Source organism: Stegostoma tigrinum, chromosome 4 (assembly GCF_030684315.1).
Source record: "Stegostoma tigrinum isolate sSteTig4 chromosome 4, sSteTig4.hap1, whole genome shotgun sequence".
In the NCBI taxonomy this organism is placed as follows: domain Eukaryota; kingdom Metazoa; phylum Chordata; class Chondrichthyes; order Orectolobiformes; family Stegostomatidae; genus Stegostoma; species Stegostoma tigrinum.
Window position 1 is genome coordinate 104918452 of NC_081357.1, and position 21707 is coordinate 104940158.

At 44.1% G+C, this 21707-nt stretch overlaps 1 protein-coding gene across 1 annotated transcript in view; it reads right to left on the minus strand.

Moving 5' to 3' along the window:
- The window catches only part of LOC125452488 (CUB and sushi domain-containing protein 1-like), a 2230063-nt gene extending 2214259 nt beyond the window's left edge, over nucleotides 1-15804 (minus strand). Inside the window, exons 1-2 of the mRNA XM_048530978.2 lie at nucleotides 15716-15804; nucleotides 14291-14493 (exon numbers count right to left, since the gene is read on the minus strand). Of these exons, the coding sequence (XP_048386935.1) occupies nucleotides 14291-14471 (181 nt within the window). The 5' untranslated portion in view covers nucleotides 14472-14493; nucleotides 15716-15804. The remainder of the gene's footprint in view (nucleotides 1-14290; nucleotides 14494-15715) is intronic.
- Between the last annotated feature and the right edge of the window lie 5903 nt (nucleotides 15805-21707).

Below are 21707 nucleotides of genomic sequence, written 5' to 3' on the forward strand. Positions count from 1 at the left end.
AACATCTCCATTTGGTCACCACCACCACCCCCCGCATCCTTCTCAAGAGAAAGCAACGCCAGCCTGTTCAACTTTTATTAATGCGAGTAATCTTGCAGTTCTATCTATCCAAAGGCACTGTAGGAGTAGTGTACATGACAGAGATTGCCACTCTTCAAGAAGCTGCTTATCACCACCTTCACAAGAGCAAGTAGTGATGGGTGATAAATACTGGACTTGCCAGCAATGCCAACATGCCATGAATGGAAAAAAAAATTGCAATATCCTCTGTCTCAATATCCTTTTGGTAACATATTTAGCTGAAATATGGTACTGTTAAGTCCAGTCATTGGAAGGTTTGACATAAATTTAATATAACATCTCCACAATCCAATTCTATCATTTGAGAAGTAAACCACAATATGTAGTTTAATTTGTTTTAAGGCTTGATTAATCTGCATCACAACTTTCAGTATTTTGTGTTTCTTATACTCACAGGTTCCCCTGCTTCACTAACCCATGCAGATTCTTAACTTGCAGGATGGCCTGGTCCCATCGTCACAAGAAGTTTCCATCCCTGAAGGTGGAAAAAAATGCCATTTCTGCGGATCAGCCATTGATTTACAGTTCAGCCTAGGCCGGGCAGTTTGTTCTTCATGACCATGTCCCACATTTCCAGAGAGTGGTCAGGCTCCCACTTGTTGTACGCAGCTGATTTCTCTCAAACTAAGGATCAGGCTCTTTGTGGTTGTTTGACTTTTTCAGATGCTTGGCTATATATTCATGACTGATTGCTGTTGTCTCAGTGCCATCCCTACCATAAGCATTGATTATTCTGTTTTCGAAGACAGAAGTTAGACTATTTCTACCAGTTCATTGAAATCTGTGACTTCCTTTATGTCAACAATGATAAACAACTCTCTTCTACCAATGTTAGCAATCCCACTGGATTGTTTCAACTGTTTGCCGAATTCCAATGAAGTGTTCCACTTGTTGCCCCTTGTCTGGTGTTCTACTGTGTAGACTTCTTTATGTGTGTGATAACCAGTGCTTCTACTGTTCAGAAACTTCGTCTTACTTCCACACATTTGCTGGAAGTGACCCACAGTTTTGCAAATATTGCATTCCTTAATGATGTCATGGCCATTTTTTGCATCTGTGAGCCCTTGTGGTCACTGTGACACCTTTTTTATAACCATGTATTTGTTTTATTATCTTTGTTGGCTTGTCTGATGCCTCCTGTATCTAAGTGTAGCCTGTTGCCTCTCAGCATTTGTCTAGGAGACTTTGCAGTTTCTGCTTCTGTCATTTGGAACATGCTAGAATCCATTATTAACTCAAGTGGTTGTAGAATTATTAAAGAGTGACATGACATTTCAAACATAACAATATAGTCAAGCAGAAACAACACTATTCTAAGAAAGGGAAATTGTGTTTGATGAATTCATTAGGTGTAACAAGTTGACCACAGACTGCTGTGGTACAGAGGATACTTGAATCATGCATGCGTGAAACGCAAAAGCAGTTTTAAAATTAGGAAATCCTGCTATCATTTTTACAGGTCAATAGCAAAACCACTTAGAGTGGTGCAGACAGTTATGGGCTCCTTTTGTAAGAAGGGACATACTAGTATTGAAGGCAGTCCAGAGAAGGTTTACTGGGTACATTCCTAGAATGAAGGGATTGTCATTTCAGAAAAGATTGAGAAAGTTGAACCTGTTTGGATTTAGGAGAAAGAAAGGTGATCTTATTGAAGCTACCAGGATTCTGTGGGGCCCTAGCAAAGTATTTGCCGAGAGGGTGTAAAATGACCTTTCGCCTGAAGAAGTTAGCTGTAGAAGTGTACTTTAGATAATTGAACACTGGGAACTCCAGAAAATGACATGATCACATGATGAATGCAGTCATAGAAGCCTCTTAAATTACGGAGGTCTTCTGCAAGAGTTTCTGATCTCCAATCTGCTTATGTTTCAGTCATACTGAGATTAACATCAACGTCACAGAAAGGGCTAAAGCACATTTAAGTGATTTTCCTTTGGTTTCTGGTATTTGCAAAAAAAGTCTAATGTGACTGCACACACATTGCCTTTTCTCCAACATTAGTCAACAGAAGAAATTATCACCTTTATACTCTGTGATGTGTTCTTCCACTGCCACTGATAACAGCATTAAATGAAAAAGGAAAATAACTGTGCAGGAATTATTGTTTGCCAAACTAGACAACAAATGACAAAAGCACATAAACAACAAGTTTAAACATTCATTTTAAGAAACTTGCTATTTTACATTACAACAATGATTACACTTCAAAAGTACTTAATTGACTCTAAAGCACTTTGACGCATCTGGTGATCATGACACACAATGTAAAAATGCACGTCTTCCAGCAAATTTGCAGAGGATGCAGTTGCCTTGGCATGCAATGTTATAGCAACATTATTTAAAATGGACTGCCCTTTCATTTCATAAATGTTCATGCCACTGATTGAAATTGCCGTCTATCATCATAAGGGTGAATCTTAAACTCTGAAAACTTTGTTTATACATGCCACTTTACTACTTTAAGGGCAGTTTAACAGTCTACATACAAAGCTTACCCTGAAAGGACTGAACAAGTACCCAGCTTTGGTTCTCTGACTTTAGAGAAGTTCACTATAAATGCTGCAAGAAAATAGCTCACATATCTTCAACAATTTTTTTTAAACCATCAAAAGGCTTATCTTGCTGGTAAATTTATAAATGACTACACACATAAACCGTCTTGTAATTAGTGAGTCCCAGGTTTAATTACTTATGAGAAATTCATGTAGAAAATAATGAGAATATGTTAATAGGACTTTTGCTGATCAGCCTGATTTTCTACCACTGACGAGCAATGTCTCCATCATTCTGACAACTAGGTCTGCCCTTGGTTTACTCTGCAGCTTGCCTTCGTAATTATTTTAGAAGGAGCAAACTTTGGAAATCACCATTTAAATGGAAACACCCCTGAAAGGTAGAATTGTAAATCTTGCACAATGTCTTTACCACACACAATTTATATCTTGGAGAAGCAGTCAACTGGAGCAACATTACAGCTTATCTTATTAAAGTGGGATTCAAGTCATTATACACAGCCTTAACTTGCTTTGAACCTTGCAATGGCGTGGATGCATTTATTATTTTGCACATCTTAATGGATATTCTTGTTTCAGTGACAATAATTGACACATTACATGTATGATCCTTGTAAAAGATGGCCTGAAGAAATTGTATTGCTGAAATGTTTTATATCAAGCAGGAAACATTGATTGATCATCCCTATTTTGCAACACAATGGTGTAATTTATCCAGGTAACTGTCTGAGTATAATTTAAATTTAATGTGTTCTTTACCTTGAAGGTACACTCACTTAACTGAAACAGAGCACTGACTAAATGCCAGGGAGGACAAAGTAATCCTTAGTAATTGTCTACAAATTGTTAAGAATGGAGGAGTCAAATTATCCATATACAATCTCCAAATCTAATCAATTATTATCTTCATCCAGCAGTTACGTTCTATGGAGGTTACTTGTCAAAAATACTTCATTTTATCAAAGTGGTTCATGCAGACAAGATCTGTCCTTCTCAGTAATAGATACTTTGAACCAACCTGTTTAGAGATGTTATTACACATCTCTGGAGCAGATGGTACTTGAACCCAGGCCTCCTAGCCCAGGGGTAGTAATCTTATAACTGTGCCACAAGAGTCTCCCAACCCCTTGTAGCAGCATTTGGCTTACAGACTTGAGAGTTCCACATTCAGTTCCTGATTAATGATGTTACCTGACCTCTGCTCAGCAATTATCCCTGGGCAAAGATTCAGCTAAGGTGCCTGCTCATCATTGCCACCCAGTGGCTGATACTGAGACACATTTGTGTGGAGGTCTTGCTTTTAGTACCCCATTTGGAGGTAAACAGAGCGATTATGACATGAAAATGGGGTAAGTCACTTGCAGTCCAATTTATACCAGTGATCCAGCTGTCACCATCTTGGATCGGGCCCTGGGATGCACGGCCAAAGCACTTGCATACTCTCAGGTGGGAGACCGCATGTTATATATGAAACAACATTCTTCGATGCATGTAGGGCCACTATTGTAACTTTGAGATGAAAATGATCCACTCGTTTATAACTGCATTGAGCTGCTCAGCAGCAAACCTTGTGGTTCCACAAAGAAATTCCAGCCTGCTGCTAACTGCATCTCACATTCGCCCACTTGAATTTGTTTGTCAGCCAGTTTCACAGAAGAGTCAGGCCATTTCTTGGCCAAGACCACCCGTTGGCAGGTTGACACGTGCAACTCACCACCACACATCAGGTTTGGGCTCCAAATACGATCACACAAACTAGGAGCAGAAATAGGTCATTTGGACATTGAAAGTGCTCCACCATTCAACAAGAATATGGCTGATTGGTTTGTGTTTCAAATCCCATATTCCTACCTACTTCTAATTCCTTTGATTCCCTTATGTATTTTCCCACACCTTTAAAATAGTCAATGACCCCACCTCTACCTCCTTCGGAGGCACAGCGTTCCAATGTATTATAGCCCTCGAAGAAACAAACTCTCCTCGTCTGTCATAGAAAGATGATCGTAAGGCATAGAGCAGAAGTAGGCCATTCAACCTATAAAGTCTCCTCTGCCAGTAACACAGACCATGGCTAATCTGATACTCCTCATCCCCACTTTCCTGTCTCCACTTGAAAACCATGCTGATTAATCTGACCATCTCATCCATAACACCCGAGCTTCTACAGCCTTCTGCAGTAAAGAGCTGCCCCAGAGATCCACGACCCTGATGAAAAGAATTCCTCATCATCTCTAATTTAAATGGGTGACTCCTAATTTTGAGGATGTGAAGACTACTCAGGATCATATAACCTTCAACCAATTCATGTTTCTTCAGAAGTAACAGCAAACAAGGGACAGTTGTGCACATTTGATTGAAATGGTCCCCTGTCGCTCTCTAATAAGAAGTGCAAGTTTGGATTGATTGTGATGTTTTTGTGGCAAAACAGCATTATGACAGGAACAAGAAGATTGGGTAAGCCTATCCATCAGAAAATGAGCTGAAAATACTTTAAAATAATATGGTCATGTTATTTATCAATGGGGTTACATAGAAACCCGACAGTGTAGAAGCAGGCCATCTGGCCCATCGTGTCCACACCGACCCTCTGAAGACCATCCCACCCAGACCCATCCCCAATCCTATCCCTGTAATCCTGCATCTTCCATTGCTTACCCACCTAGCCTGCACATCCCTGGACACTTTGAGCCAATCCACTTAACCTACACATCTATGGACAGTGGCAGGAAACCCATGCAGACACGAGGAGAATGTGCAAACTCCACACAAACAGTCGCTCAAGGGTGGAATTGAACCCAAGTCCCAATGCTAACCACTGAGCTTCTGTCCCTCACAAAACTGACTATAAGAAACCTCTGAAGAAATTATCTCCTGCATTATTTTCAGTGAATATATTTATTTTAATCAAATTGTGGTAAATTGGTCTCTCTTTGTGATCATACTGTGATTCTAAGTCAGGAATTTTCCATGGATGTTTGATGCAGCGAAAAAAAAACACAGGCTTGCTCATATTGAAGATTATATGTCTCACATTGGAGCATTGAACCATTACAACATGAAAGCTCATGACTTATCATTCTGTGTTTCCAACTTTACATAAGTGTGCAAAAATATTCTTCTCTCAGGCAGTCCCTCAGAATCAAGGATGGCAATAATATGCAATGACGATACGCTTTGGGCAGTGGGGAGAAGTCAGAATATATCATATGTAAGGTTAATTGCAATAATAAGGTTAAAATGACTTTTTGCTACCTGTCCTCATCACATTGAGTCAGAAGGTTGTGAGCTCAGATGCCACTTAAAAGCGAAATTTCAACAAAAACTGTACTGTCACACTGAGGGATACTGTCAGAGGTGCTGCCTTTCTGTTGAGACGTTAGGTCTCTCCTCTCAGACGGAAGTAAAAGATTGTATAGCAAAATTCTGAAGAAGTCTAAGGAGTTCCCTGATGTCCTGGTCAATATTAATCTCTTATTCACTGGCTCAAAGTACACCATCTTATTGTTATATCATTGCTGTTTCTGGGACCTTGCAGTTTCTGGGTCTTGCACTTGCAAATTAGCTGCCAAGTTTTCTATATTTCAACTGTTATAACACTTCAAAAAGTGTTTCATTACCTGTAAAGTATTTGCATCTCCCGGAAGTTGCGAGGCACGATAAGATATTTTTCTTTCAGACGGCAGATTAACGTATATAGTTCTAGCACTTTGGAAGGGGCATATTTGCCACAAAATTATTCTGCTGGCTCATCTTTGAATCTGGGATGATCCAACAACAAAATCAGTTCAATTATCTTCGAGGTGTACACATGTAAACCAGCCAAGGTTAGCTCATGTATTGTACACGTCAAGCCTTATGCTAGCTTTTCCCTCCCTGATTGAGGTTATCCCTTTAAAAGAGCAAGCCTTGCAGCTCTCATCAGTAACGATATGAGGTTGGATTATCCCTGATGTAGTCAGAGGGAGAAATCGATACAAATCAGAGTTATACTGCCGCCTGCAGACCGGAAGAGAAGTGGGAAATCACTCACCGAAGGAATTTCTCTCCTTCCACTTCAATGCACCGTAGAATAAGATATGAGGGTATTTCTACTGCCGATGTAGAGGTGCAATGTTACTGAACTAAGGAGGTACACTCTTTCTACTTCATGTACTGCAGAGCAAGATACCAGAGTTACACTATTTCCGGGCAATTCGTGCTACCGCAGAAGATTAGCAGTATACCTGGAGTCTAACAGAACATTGCCATGGTAACATGATCTCGCTCCAAGCTTTAGAAACTTTTCTCAAACTGTAAATAGAAACCTGATAAAAATACAGCATGTACTTTGGGGAGAATCGAACATTTTAAATTCGACGAGTGCTTCAAAAATGCATAACTAGCTGTTCCATTCCCATAGAGATTTGATGTCAGGTTAACTATGTGGTGGACAGAAAATATGGAACACTAACTGAAGGGGCACCTTATGAAAGTGAACCAGATCGAATTCTCTTTTTTTCAGACCTCATTTTATGGCAAACACGTTTGTGTTTTGAAAGCCAGTAAAAATACTTCAATATCATGTAGTTTAATAATACATTAGGTGAAAACCATATGGCAATAACATTTCAGTGTCAGTATTTCACCAAGAAGAAATCCACGAAACAGTGGCTCAGATCCCAGATCAATTAAATCTAAATCTGCTTGTTCTTTTACAGTATTTCTGAGCAAATCATAAAAAAGTGAAAATGTGTGTTTCTGAAACTGTGCTAATTCTATGAATGAATTGACAGATCTTGTTCCATTGTGCGTAATAATATTTCAAGGCACTCTCTCTGCAAGCAATGGCTTAGAACTGTTAGCAAATTGACACTAATATTTTATAAAGAAGGCTGGAGCTGTGCACGAATCGGGCTCCTAAAGGTATTTGAACAGAGATTCATCTTTAATATGCTGCACAAATGAATTTGATCTCAAGAAATGTAACATTTCTGCTTCATTCAGCCAGTCATCGTTAAATAACTAGACTGAGCAGCTGTCTCTCAAGGGCAAAACCAAGTGCCTGGCACAGCAGGCTCACAGATTTCCCACTGGAGATGCAACACCCGCCATAATGGTAATTATAGAATACGGAGAAAAAACAACGGCGCAAGCCGTAAACGGGTGTTGAGCCCTAACCACAAGCAACAAAGGAACGTAGTGTCTATGGACTAGGGATGCCCTGCGCGCAATCACTACCAGCCCATTTGCACTCTCTGTGAGCCCATTCTGATTCACCATACAACATACATCAAAGCACAGCTGGTGGGATATAGAACGCTGAAAACTTCAGCATAACACCCCCACCCCGACACCCACCTAACCTTCACATCAAAACGTGGAAATTTATCTCCAGATAATAATCTTTCCCACTCAGTCACGGTGAAGTATGTACTGAAACAGCAGGAGTGCAATCGTTGATAATGGAAACTGCAGATGCTGAGAATTCCAAGATAATAAAATGTGAGGCTGGATGAACACAGCAGGCCCAGCAGCATCTCAGGAGCACAAAAGCTGACGTTTCGGACCTAGACCCTTCATCAGACCCTCTCTGATGAAGGGTCTAGGCCCGAAACGTCAGCTTTTGTGCTCCTGAGATGCTGCTTGGCCTGCTGTGTTCATCCAGCCTCACATTTTATTATCTAGGAGTGCAATCGTTTGCTTACCAAACAGTGGGGGGCATTGAGCTCATTTTACCCGAGCCGGCCTGAGACACTCGACAATTTGCATTTATGTGGCGCCCCTCAAGTGGCAAATCGTCGCGCATTCTCAGCGGCCCACACAGGGCTTTTGTTTTATTCGGTATTTTTCATTTGCTTCCATCTCCCTATGGATGGCCACTCCAAATACTCGTCCCTCATTGGGAGAGGAGTTGGTTGAACTTGAACTTATTGGGGTATGATGAAGCTGATTCACAAAAAGCCTGACAGGATGAGAAAATGGGTCAGTCCCAAACGATTGCTACAAGCCCTAGCTCCTGAAGCTTCATGAGCATTTCTGATTTGGACTCTTTTGCTCACTCCAGTGTCTCTGTTTGTGAGGCGCCATTGCAAGGTCCTGTGCCACCTTTCGACTCTTTCCGCTATGAACTGCTGCTTGAGGGAAACAGCATCAGAAATAACTTGGCGTACGTGCCGTAATTTAACTGGATCAAAGTCACGGCCACTGTTTCAACGCACCTTGTCAGATCGAAATTCGCCAACTATTCGGTCAAGTATAATTTATTCAGTCCCTGTATTTTATATTCACTTTCACTGGGAATTACTGAATTATTCCTCGGGTAATTCACACTTAACCGCCATTTACACACACACACACACACACAGGTAATTCGCCCAACATCATTTGATTCATTTCGTGGGATTAGCTCCCGACTCAGTCACCAATCCCCAGAATATTAATATACAGGCGGTTCCCGAGATAGGGGACTGAGGAAGCGAAAGGTGCGGGCGATGCAGATTTGCAGCGGGAAGAATGCTAAAGACTCTCGGCTGTGGAGTTGATGAGGTTTCCTGCCTGAAATCGACAACTTCGAGCCAGAGGGAACTGAGAGGTCCCCTCCTATCGACACAAGCGCACGCAGTAAGAGGTGTTGTGGCGCAGTGCTCGTGTCCCCATTTCTGAGCCAGAAGACCCGGTTTCGAATCCCTCACCTTCCACCCCACCCCAATCCCGGAGATGTATCCCAGCACATCCGGGTAAAATACGCAGACACACACTACTCTGTAATTAACGGAAGGTATGGAGGGGGAAGGATAATTGACACACAGTACAAGACAATGAAGAGGGTGGGCGGCCTCTCACTTGCTCACTGATGGATGCCTGACTAAGATTCAGGAGGCTGTGGCAAGCTCTGAGTGAGGGAGACTGTGTGAGAATGGGATGCAGGGATATGGGAAGGGTTTTAATCGGGAGGGGGGGTGGTGGTGTTGGGGACAGGGTTATCTGTGCGGGTTGGTGGTTTGAGGAAGGAGACTTGTGTGTTAGAAAGTGTGGTCCGACTGAGAATTAATATATAGAATCCACCTTCGGCCCAACAAGCCCACTCTCAAAGAATTCCACCCAGACTTATCCCCCCTATAACCCACCTAAACTACGCCTGCCTAAACACGACGGGCAAATTAGCATGGCCAATCCTCCAGTCTTTGGACTGTTGGGGGAAACCGGAGCACCCAGTGAAAACCCACGCAGACTCGGGGAGAATGTGAAACTCCACACAGACAGTCGCCCGAGGCTGGAATCAAACTCGAGTCCCTGGCGAGTCAACCACTGAGTCACCGTGCCGCCCCTAATGCATTGGTTTCCGATTGTGTGGGATTTGAGGGTGTGTGAGAATTGGATTGGTGGGGGCTGTGAGTTAGAATGGGCTAGGATCGTCGACTTGATTTATCAATGGGATTTGGAGGAGTTAGGAATCTGAGTTTAGGTTGGAGTTCCAATCCTTATAGGCTCTAAATTTGAGGTGTTTTATATGTAAGAACACTTAGTAATTTTGTGTCATGGGATCTTCTCCCTTGGCTACCCTTGCTGTCCTCTTCCAAGCTGCTTAACCCAGACCAGAGCCCTTCCCCATTTCACTTACCTTCTCCACGCCTCCCCTCCCTCCCACCGACCGCAATCCTGACGTGATCCTCCGGATGTAATTGAGCATGCAGCAGAGATCAGCTGCCTGCAGTTCCTCCCAGCCACAGACACTGGGGCATTGGTCCCAAGCCCTCTCGTCCACTGCCCACCCTTCACTCTGCTGGTGGAACTGGCTGAGACCCTCACTCACCCACTCATCTTGAGTATGAGCCATCAGCACCGTCCAGCGCATGATTAGTGACCCACACTATCATGGAAATAAGTGACAGAATGAGCATAAGAATGTGAGAGACTCCAAGGTTCGGTGTCTATGTATCTGGTTGCATGTGTTGACTCCGACAGGTGACTGAATGTGTATGTACATCCACGTTGAAATGTGGGTGTGTAAAAGTCTGTCCGTGCTGAAGTCAACATTGTTCCCCATGAAACCAATAGCCCAGTACCAAGGCTCCTTTCTTCTAGGGGCAAATGTCCAACTCGGTAGTGTGGTGGAGACTGACCCTAACACTTTGCCTCTCTCAGCTGTGCTCCGTGCGAAAAGACTAATATCTCTCTTTGAAAAATAAGGTTGCTTTGCTGGAGTTGGACCTGAAGTCAGGTTGTTCTTGCGAACGGAGATGTTCTCCCCGAGCTTTCTCCAAAGCTCACACTCCTGCTCCCATTACTATGGGAAGGATGTGACTGTATTAGGGAGGATGCAGTGGTTATTCACTGGGCCATTGTCTCGGCTAAGTAGAGAGAGTGGACAGGTTGAGGGGCTTTCCGAAGAGCAGAGAAGGCTGAAGTGGAGTTTAATTCAGGTGTACAATATCGAGGAGCATTGATTGGGGAGACAGGAAGAAACATGCCCCTCATTAGAGGGATTAGTAATCCGGGGGTATAGGTTTAACGTTAAAGGCATGAAGTTTAGAGGTGATTTAAGGAGCATTTAATTTTTCACCCAAAGGTTGGCAGGTATCTGTAACTCACTACTCAAAAGATGGTAAAGGCTGGAGCCATCTGATGATGTTTTGAAGCACAATTACAAGATTACAGATCAAGTGCTGGAAAATGTGACTAGATTGGTGACTGGTGTGAACACGATGGATCGAAGGGATTCTTTTCATGCTGTTTAACTGTATGACTCTATAATACCATAGGTTAACTTCGGTTAGCAACAGTTGACATATTCTGGGAGGAAATTGCCAGGAAATCCCAGCTTTCTAAGGATAGCAGAAACACACACTTTCAATACGCAACGATGCACACATACACACACGCGCATGTACACAATGATGCGTACACACAGACACGTATAGTTCGGTGTGCACACACATGCACACACAAAATGATGCATACGCAGACAATGATGTACACAGGCGCGCACACATACATACACACAATAACACACACAAACACAATGATGGACACAAATACACCATTACAGACACGCGCACAATGATATACATACAATAACGCTCACATAAGAACACACATAATGATGTACAAACGGAAACACAACGATGCTCACGCACATACAATGACGCACACGCACATACTATGATGCACACGTACATACAATGATGTACACGCACATACAACGATGCACACGTACACACAATGATGTACACGCACATACAACGATGCACACGTACATACAATGATGCACACGCACATACAACGATGCACACGTACATACAATGATGAACACGCACATACAATGATGCACACGTACATACAATGATGGACACGCACACACAATGATGCACACGCACATACAATGATGCACACGCGCACACAATGATGCACACGCACATACAGTGATGCACACGCACATACAGTGATGCACACACACACGGAATGATGGCCACATGCCAAACTGACATATATTAGCTGCACGTCATTCCCACAGACTTGTGTATGTGAAAGTGGGCACAGAACTCTGTGCAGGAACATCTGGGAAATACGAAGCAACAAGTGTTTAGCCGACACTGGTGCAGTTTATCCCAATCTCTGATTCAAGCCGGTTCTGGTCTGGTCCTCGTTAATATTCTCCTTTCCCCAGCCACTTAAGAAAAGTCAGGTCTCCCTGAGCTGGCACATCTCATCTAGTAATACACCAGCACATTGAGGCAGATAATTGTCAGTAACTACGGCACTTATTGCGGTGTGCACCCTGTACAATGCTGCCACTGTAGCCCGCGATTTGCCTGCCGCAAGTCACAGTAAGGCTGACTCTCGCGTCTCCTCCTGGATACCTTAGTTGGAGAAACAGAGAGACAATCTGCCTTTTTCCATTGCAAGTAGCCATTCCGGGAGCTGCTCAGCAATTTGAAGAGCAGGGTAATCTCAGATGTAGCCCTGTTATGGTGACGTGGTTGGGGGTGAATAATCAGAAGTAACGAAACTTAACACAACGCAATAGGCACATACCAACCGAAATACCCTCCCCTCTCTCCCAAAGGCCAAATGGAATTAAACGCATTACGTCTCGGGACTCCCTGACAAGCATCAAAACAAGCTCGCTACTCAGGAGCCCCCTCCTCACAGGGACAACATACAGTAGCTTGTCACCGACACACTTCTATAACTTTCTAAGCACAGGCTCTGCGGGTTAAAAAAAACAGTAACTTTCCGTCAAATTCATCGGCCATTTCAATGTCAGCCCATTACTGATCACCGCGCACTCGGCTCGCTGTCAGTTGGGGAACTGATAGGAATACTTCAGTCAAGCTGACAGCGGGCAACCAGGGCCTTCCCTCATACACCCTGAGGGAGGGAGTGAGGGAGGAAGGGACTGAGGGAGGAAGGGAGTGAGGCAGGGAGTGAGTGAGGGAGGAAGGGAGTGAGGGAGGGAGGCAGGGAGGAAGTAAGTGAGGGAGGGAGGGAAGGAAGGAGAGAGATTCCGGACAAACACAGCAAACAAATCAATCAGTTCTCATCAGACAAGTGGAAAGTTGAAGTATCCATGCTCGCTATAGAAATTGAGCGACCTCTGAATGATGCCCAACATACCGCTTCATCAACAGCCTCTTTATTCATCTCGGAGATTTAATATTCGCAATGTCTCGCCACTCTATCTTCACTCCCAAGATTTAGCTTCTCTAACTCCGTCTCCCAGACCCCAATTCACGCTCGTACCACCTCTCCCCCTCAAATCTTTTCGTACTTCAACCCATCTCCCATACCAACCCCTCTCCCTCACTCAAAACCTTTGCAACCGCTCCCACGCACTCCACCTTTTCCAACCCGTCTCCCACCTCCAGCCCCTGTCCAATCCCAAATCCTCTCGCCCACCCTCTCTCCTACCTTCAAACCCTCCCCTCCATCGCCCCAAATAGCTTCCTCACCGTCTAACCCGCCTCCCCCCCCCAGATCTCGCCTATCTCCATCCCTTCTCCCACCACATGCCCTCACCTACCCCCATCATCCCTCTCCCACTGCCCCCCTAAATCTTCTCCGATTCCAACCTTACCTCCAGGTCCTAACTCACTCTCCCACTACCACATCCTCAACCCCACTCCACTCTCATTTGTGGCCCTAAACTATACCACCCCCTCCCCCCGCTCGGATCCCACTCCCAATCCTCTCCTCCCCACCCTCACTTCCCCTCCCCCACTTTCCCTAAAATATTCCTACCACCCCACCACTTTTAGATCCCCATCCCCTCTCCTACCCCTTCTCCCACAATCCCGACAGTGGCACCCCCCTCCCCGTCTCTGAGACTAAGCCCAGAGCCTGTCCCAACCTCTGCTTAAACCGCTACCCTCATTTGCCTAGCCCCCGCTGTCTCTCCTATTCCCTCCCTCAGGCTCTCAGTCCCCGCTGCAGCCCTCTGCTCACCCCCGGCTGGGAAACTGGCGGTTAGACCGAGCTCAGGGGCTCCTGGGTTTGAGGAGTTCCGAGGCAGCAGCCCTTTTAAAGGGAGATGTCAAGTGCATATGGGGCGGGGGTAGAAGCGGAACACCAGCTCCCGGGCTGTGAGGGGGCAGAGTGGCGGCTGTGGATCAAACACAAACACAGAGAGAGAGAGAGAGAGAGAGAGCCCCGCACAAACTCTCCCCTGTCCTCCCTGCTCCTCAGGCTGAGATGAGTAAAGATCACCTCTAACTTACCGCCAGCTGCAACCAGCAGTCCGACACAGCATAGCAGCACTAGTAACCTCAGTGATGTCCCTGCTGTCATCTCCCAGAGTCCACACGCTAAAGCCTTCAGAGCTTTAATCTGTACACATACAGCTCCTCCTTCGCATCGCGGTGCTAGTCGAACCATTCCGGGACTGCCAGAGCTTCTCATGGTTCATGGGGAACAGAGGGAGCTGGGAGAGGGGAGACAGATTAGAAATTTATGTCTGTCTATCTTGCAGAGAGATAGAGGCCAGAGAAGATTTCAAATCCGTGTCGATGTGATCCTGAAATTCTAAGCAGACCTCGAGAGCGGCATATATCTGTGCGTGTGTGTGTCTGTGTGTGAGTGAGAGACTCTGTGTGTGTGTATGTGTGTGTGTGAGAGAGAGAGGGAGAGAAGCAGAGAGCAGAACAGAACGGAGCCTGGCTTTCCAGAACCAAACACTTGGACTCGACCAATCGCACACGCACAGGGGAAGCAGCTTATCTCCAGCAAACTCAGCCCATCTCAACCCCACAGGCACCGTGTGTGTGCGTGTGTGTGCGAGAGAGAGAGATCCAGCAAGCTCTCCATATTAACCCCTACCCCCTCCCCCGCGCACACAAGCACACTGCACTCCGCCCCCGGCTCTGGAGACCAGCAGCTTTCTCTGGGGAAGCCCCCCTCTCGCCTGGGGACAGACATTCCCACACAAATCTCTTAGAACCTCTCGATGAAGTGTGTGCAACCTCGTTACTTTATCACCTTTAACCACATTTTCAAAGTTTTCTGTATTTTACATGAGCCAATAGCTGGGAATCTAAAACTTTCAGTGGGAATTTCTACCGTGCACTGATGCCTTATAGATCCCACTTGTGACGTCGGATTAAACACTTCAGTTCTGAATTGGTGTTCGCAATCCCACTTTATGTAACAATTCTAACATTTTAAGTGCGCTCGTCAATTTCGCATCAACATTAGGGTATTTCTGACACCCTGCGCTGAAAGACTCCGGATTTTTACAACTCCAGAAATAATTGCACGCGGGCGTGAATTCAAAGAGCAGGAATTTGAAGTGGAAAAAAAAAGAAAACAGGAAACTTTAGCTACGTGTTTGACAAAATGCGCAAAAAGGATATTTCACCCCCCGCAAGACAAAGCAAATGTGTAACGTTGCTGCCATCCAGCGGCCGTTAAGTGAATAACAGCGGTTTGAGGATGGGCGAAGGGAAGTAGCTTCGTCGCCTTTTCTGACGTGACCGTGGCATTGATGCAAAAAAAACGGAGCGAAAGAGAGAGCTTTGCACATTGGTGCAGTCCTTCTTCGGGAGCAAGTAGCCCGGCCACGGTTCATGAGGAAGGTCGCCGAGTTCTGTCCATCATCAGTTCGGAGATTTGGTCAAAGTCTCAAAGCACTGGAAGTCTCAACTCACCTGCTCTTCCCAGCCTGCTGTCCCTGCGGAACAGCCACACCGACTTGGCAAGGTAAAGGGGGCCACGATGCCAGAACCTCCGCTGCGCGACACAGCGAGGCGACTTTATTCATGATCAGCCAACCCTCGGGTTTTCTGTGCAGATGAATCACTTCCTTGACACACTAGGATATAACAGAGAAAGTTGTGGCGCAAGGCTTCACATTCAAGTATTAGATAGTAGCATTTTTTTTGTTTCAAAGAAAAACACTGAAATAGTTTTACCCCAGAGCCACACGTAATTGTCATTTTAAAATATCTAATACCCACTTCATACCTTTCCTCGGTCCTTCTGAGAATTATATTTCATTGCAGCACGCCACAATATGAAGTTCAGAAGGGCATCAAACATTTGGAAATATCTAACAGGTGAATCAGCATCTGAAAGAGTTAAGAACACAGGAACTGGAAATAAATCTTTCAGTTCCAGAGACAGTAGGAACTGCAGATGCTGGAGATTGTGAGATGACAAGGTGTGGAGCTGGATGAACACAGCAGGCCAAGCAGCATCAGAGGACCAGGAAGGCTGACGTTTCCCGCCTAGACCCTTCAAAGAGCAGGGTTTTGAAGTGAAAAAGGCCCAAAATGTCAGCCTTCCTGCACTTCCAATCTTTCAGCTCCTCCAGGTTAATTTGCCTTTTGGTTAGATCATAGAATCATACCACACAGAAATTTACCCTTAGGTTCAACTCGTTCATGCTGACCACTATCCCAAACAAAACTAGTCCCACCTGCCTGCTCCTGTGTACTTATCCAAATGTCTTTTAAACGTCCAGCACTTCCTCAGGAAGTTCATTTCATATGCAAACCACCTCTGTATAAAAAAAACCTTCCTATCTTTTTTTAAATCTCTTTCCATGGGCCTTAAAAATGTGCCTGCTAGTCTTGAGATTGCCCATCCCAGGGAAAAGGTAACTACCTTTAACCCAATCTATACCCCTCGCTATTTTACAAACTTCTATAAGGTTGCCTCTCATACACTTCATCTCCAAGTCTCACTCCCGTGGCATTACCCTGATAAGCACTCCTTGCATCTCATGCTGTCTGCTACCTGTACCAGTATGTGATAAGTATTGTTAGGTGTAGTTATATATGATATACTAGATGCCCCCACCCACACCACCATCTACATCTTCACTCATACACCCTACCCTTTCCCTCAAATCCTGTGTAATATACAAAGCAAACCTATCTACCCCAGCCTTCAAAATTCCAATTGATCCAACATCTGTTTTATTTGTGGTGGAAAGAATTCCAGATTCCCACCTCTCTTTTGGATGGGAGAGTACTTCATGATTACACTTAAAGTGGCCTCACTGCAGTTTTAAAAGCATGGCCTCTTAAAGTAGTCCTCTTCATCCAATGCTTTCAAGATTGTAAATGCTGGGATAGATCACCCCCCAGACTCCTCTTCATGAAGGAATTAACCCAAACTAAGTTTATGCAACACCGAAGGGTAGGTCATCGCCCAGCCTCCTGTCACGTGTTTTCCATCATCTTTTCATTGACCACAGGTGTGATTAAGCTTATTATCCTTATTCACAACATATTTTCCCTCTCCATTTAGCTACAATGAAATGGCTACGGTAACTTTCGATTTATGCTGGGTGATCAGAAGGCCCTTCACCTAGAGAGTTAGACATTTTGACATTAAACACGGGTTAATCCAATAACCAGTGGTAAATCTCCTCAGCATTATTCTGGATGATCGATTGCAAGATTTTAGAATCTCATCAACATACCACACTCAACAATACTAAATGTTCGCTCGAAGAAATTCATTGCAGTTTAGCAGAACCAGTGGGAAGGGTTGATCCTGTAAAAGGATAAAACAAAATCGATCAGAGGAACCCAAATAGGGTGGATGGTATGCTGGCTCCGTGGTTAGCATTGTTGCCCTACACCTCCAAAGGCCCAGGTTAAATTGCAAGCTTGGGTGACGGTGTGGAGTTTGCATGTTCACCCATATCACTGTGGGCTTCCCCCGGGTGCTCCAGCTTCCCCCCACAGTCCAAAGATGTGCAGGTTGGATGGATTGACCATGTTAGATTGCCCCCATACTGTGCAGGCTAGGTGAATTAGCCATAGGAAACATGGGGTTACAGATATGGGCGGGATGCTCTTTGGAGGGTCAGCGCAGACTTGATGGGCCAACTAGCCTGTTTCCACACTCCAGGGACTCCATGATCGTTTTCTTCCATTGTGACTACAATAAAGAAGAGCCTTGGAAGAAGAGAAAAAAGGAAAAAAGAATCACTTGTCAATAGTTACAATTGTTAAAATCTGCAAGAATGTTACTCATCAGAATCAAATATTTCTTGTCATGGTGAAAATTTACTCTCCAGGAGGTGCCTCTCAGTAAAACAGAAACCTCATCACAGCAAGTATTATTAAAGTCAAATTGGAATGTAATCGCCCTGACTTCACTGAATCTCCACTGAATAACATGTAGCAAATAGCCTACTTAAGTCTATGAAATAACGTACCAAAAGTATTTTAGAGGTGGTATCCACTTGGATAAAGGGATTAGCAGTTAATGAGTCATTCCTTTTTTTATCTGATGTCGTATTTTGAATCTTGCTTTTACCTTCAGACCCCTCCAAACATGCATAACTCCTCATTAACAGTGTGGTTAGCTAATGTCCTTGAGACCATCATCTGTAACTAATTATGAAGTGCTATTCACAGGGGTTACATGTGACTTGGATGGGGTACTCCTGCAGGGGGTGAGTGAGCCAGCTTCTTGCTGCCATCCCTCAAACAGTATGGCCAGCATCAACAGCGTAACTGGCAGGGCACCTTTCATGTCTTTGTGATTGCCCACACTTGTACTCACTAGATGTGCTGATGAGATAAAACGCATGGCACTTCTTCCGAAGCGGTTGAAGAGTTTCCACATCAGCACGGTAACACAAGGTGTTGGAGTTACCCAGTCTGCTCGCCCGTTTGCAAAATACCACGTTGTGAGCATAGTCTCGCAGTTCAGGGCTGAACTGCAGGAAAAGTGATGAGTTACTCGACAGCTGTGAGGTTTTATCAATGTTGCTTTCAGCTGCAGCACATTTCAGGACTTTAATATGCGGTGCTCCCATTTTTAATAAAAATGAGTTCCTTTTTAATTAAATCCTGGGAAATGATTGCTACAGGAATTTCCACGTGACTGTTCTTACTCCACGACTTACATCCACGACTTTCCATCCAGCAGCAGGTCAGAAATAGGGATACGCAATGATGACTGTTCTTTTAATTCTTAAATGGGTATGAACATCACTGCTGAAGCCAGCATTTGTCATCCATTCCTGCTTGAGAGGCTGGTGATTAGTCAGTTTCTTAAATTTTTGCAGTTCATGTGGTGGTAGTACACCCAAATTTCTGTAAGAAGGGGCAAACTCCACATTTTCGATCCAATGGCAATCAAAAAATGGCAATGTGCTCCCAAGTCAGAATGGTATGTGACTTTGAGGAGAAATTGCAGATGATATGTTCTCATGATTCTGCAGCCCTTCGACATCTGGGTGGCAGAGGCCAGGGGTTTAAGAATTGCTGTCAAAGGAGTCTTGGCAAGTAGCTACTGGATATACTTTGAAAGGCACATACTGTATCCATGGTGTGCTGATGATAGAGGGTATGAATGTTTACATTGATGGGTGTGATGCCAATCAAATCATTCTCCAATTGGAGAGATAGTTGGAACGGCAGATGCTGAAGAATCTGAGATAACAAGGTCTAGAGCTGGATGAACACAGCAGGCCAAGCAGCATCAGAAGAGCAGGAAAGCTGATGTTTTGGGCCCAAAGTGTCAGTTTTCCTTTTCCTCTGATGTTGCTTAGCCTGCTGTGTTCTCCAGTTGGAATTGTGATAGTATCATGTTTCATTCTCTCTTTTCCTGACCTGATTCTCCTTCAATGATGTCAAGTACTTTTCAAAATCCCCCTCGCTGATATCCTCGTCAAAACATCATCTTTGTTGTCCACATTTAGACTTTACAGGAGATAGCAAAGGAATCACTTCTGACTTCAAGGGCATGGTGGCTCAGTGGTTAGCACTGCTGCCTCACAGGGCCAGGGACCCGGGTTTGATTCCACCCTCGGGCGGACTGTCTGTGTGGAGTTTGCACATTCCCCCCCGTGCCCGCATGGGTTTCCTCCGGGTGCTCCAGTTTCCTCCCACAGTCCAAAGATGTGCAGGTTAGGTGGATTGGCCATGCTAAATTGCCCGTAGTGTTCAGGGATGTGTAAATTAGGTGGGTTATAGTAGAGTGATTCTGGGTGAGATGCTTTGAAGTTCATTGTGGACTTGTTGGGCCGAAGAGCCTGTTTCCATACTGTAGAGATTCTATAATTCCTCAAGGACATGAGCCTGCACTAAAACATATTCATCTCCATTGTCCCCACTTTCTCATTTGAGATTCAAACCCATTCTGCACATTCTCCTATATAGAGGAAAACACAAAAGTTTGAAAGCATGTACCAATAGATTAAAGAATAGTTTCTTCCCCACTGTTATCTGACTGATGAACCAAAATCTCGTGTATTAAAACTGATCTTTCTCCACACCTTCTCCGTAACATTATATTCTGCATTCTGTTCTATTACTCTGATGTACTTCTACGTAAGGTGTGATTTGTCCAGATAGCATACAAAATAATACTTTTCACTGTGTCTCGGTACACATGACAATAATAAATAAACCCAAAACATAAACTCTCCAGCCACACTGATGGTCATTGCCTCAAGTTTACCATCATGCAACACCTTTCCTCAGGACCGCAGGGTCAGAGAAAGACTTCTGACCCATAGCTCATGTGTAATGCCCATTGCTCCCATGTGAACTCCCTGGGAATATTTTGGAGCATGAACAAAGCTGACTAAAGATATGGCTTTCTTCCCAGTTGAAGATATGCTTGTACAGCATCAACAGTGATGTACCTAGTAGCATGCTCACCACTGTAGAAACACGATTTTAAAAATCCAAGCTGAAGCTTCAGTGCAGCAATGAGGGAGCAGTTCCCCATTGGAGGTACCATCTTGCAAATGAGGCATCAAACTGAGACCTTTTGTGTAGTCTCAAAAACAGATTCTATGACACAACTTCAAAGAAGATCAAAGGAGTGCCTCCTGGCATCCCAAACGACAATTATCTCTCTCAATCAACAATCGCTAAAACTAATTATCTGGTTATTATTCTATTGGTGGTACACCTTGCTGTGCAAAACTTTGCTGCTGTGACCCTTAGATTGCAGCAGTTACAGTACTTGGATAAGTACTACTATGCTGGCTGTAAAGGACTAGAGACTGCCCTGGATTGTGAAAGGCACTGTGCAAATACAGATCCTCCTTTTATTACTGTTTTCTGTTGTTTGAGAAGCAGCTTTCGTAACACAATGCCAAATGGCTCGTTGTGTCACATCAAGATAAGGCGAGCCATAGTGTGAACGGCACAGCTGTCCGCACAGCCAGTCTCCTATTTTAGTTGAGTCATCAGTTTAGAAAATGACACATGGCACAGGAACGACAGAACAATGAAATGGTACTAAAATTATAATATTTCCTTTGAGAATTTAACAATTCTTACATGCAAACATGCCCTGTGTTATGAAATCAGTGAATAAGATAAGATGCTCACATTTTTGAGAGCTGGGACCTCCATTACTTTTCTGGTTGGGCTGTTTTCAGAGGTTTTATGGCTATGAAAACTCCTCATAGCAAGTATGGTAATTAATCAGACATACCATACATGTTATTGGAACAATATGTACCTACCACTGTTAAACTGGCTTTTGTTTATTTCCTTATAATTACACGATAAAACATATTGCATGCATGTGAAGCCAAACCAAAGGATGAAAATATATGGAGTCTCCGACAGCTTTTCAAACAGTAGGCAGCGGAACTGAGTACTTTCCAATGATCTTTCATTATTAAGTGCTCAGTACCATTCAGGAGGATTAGAA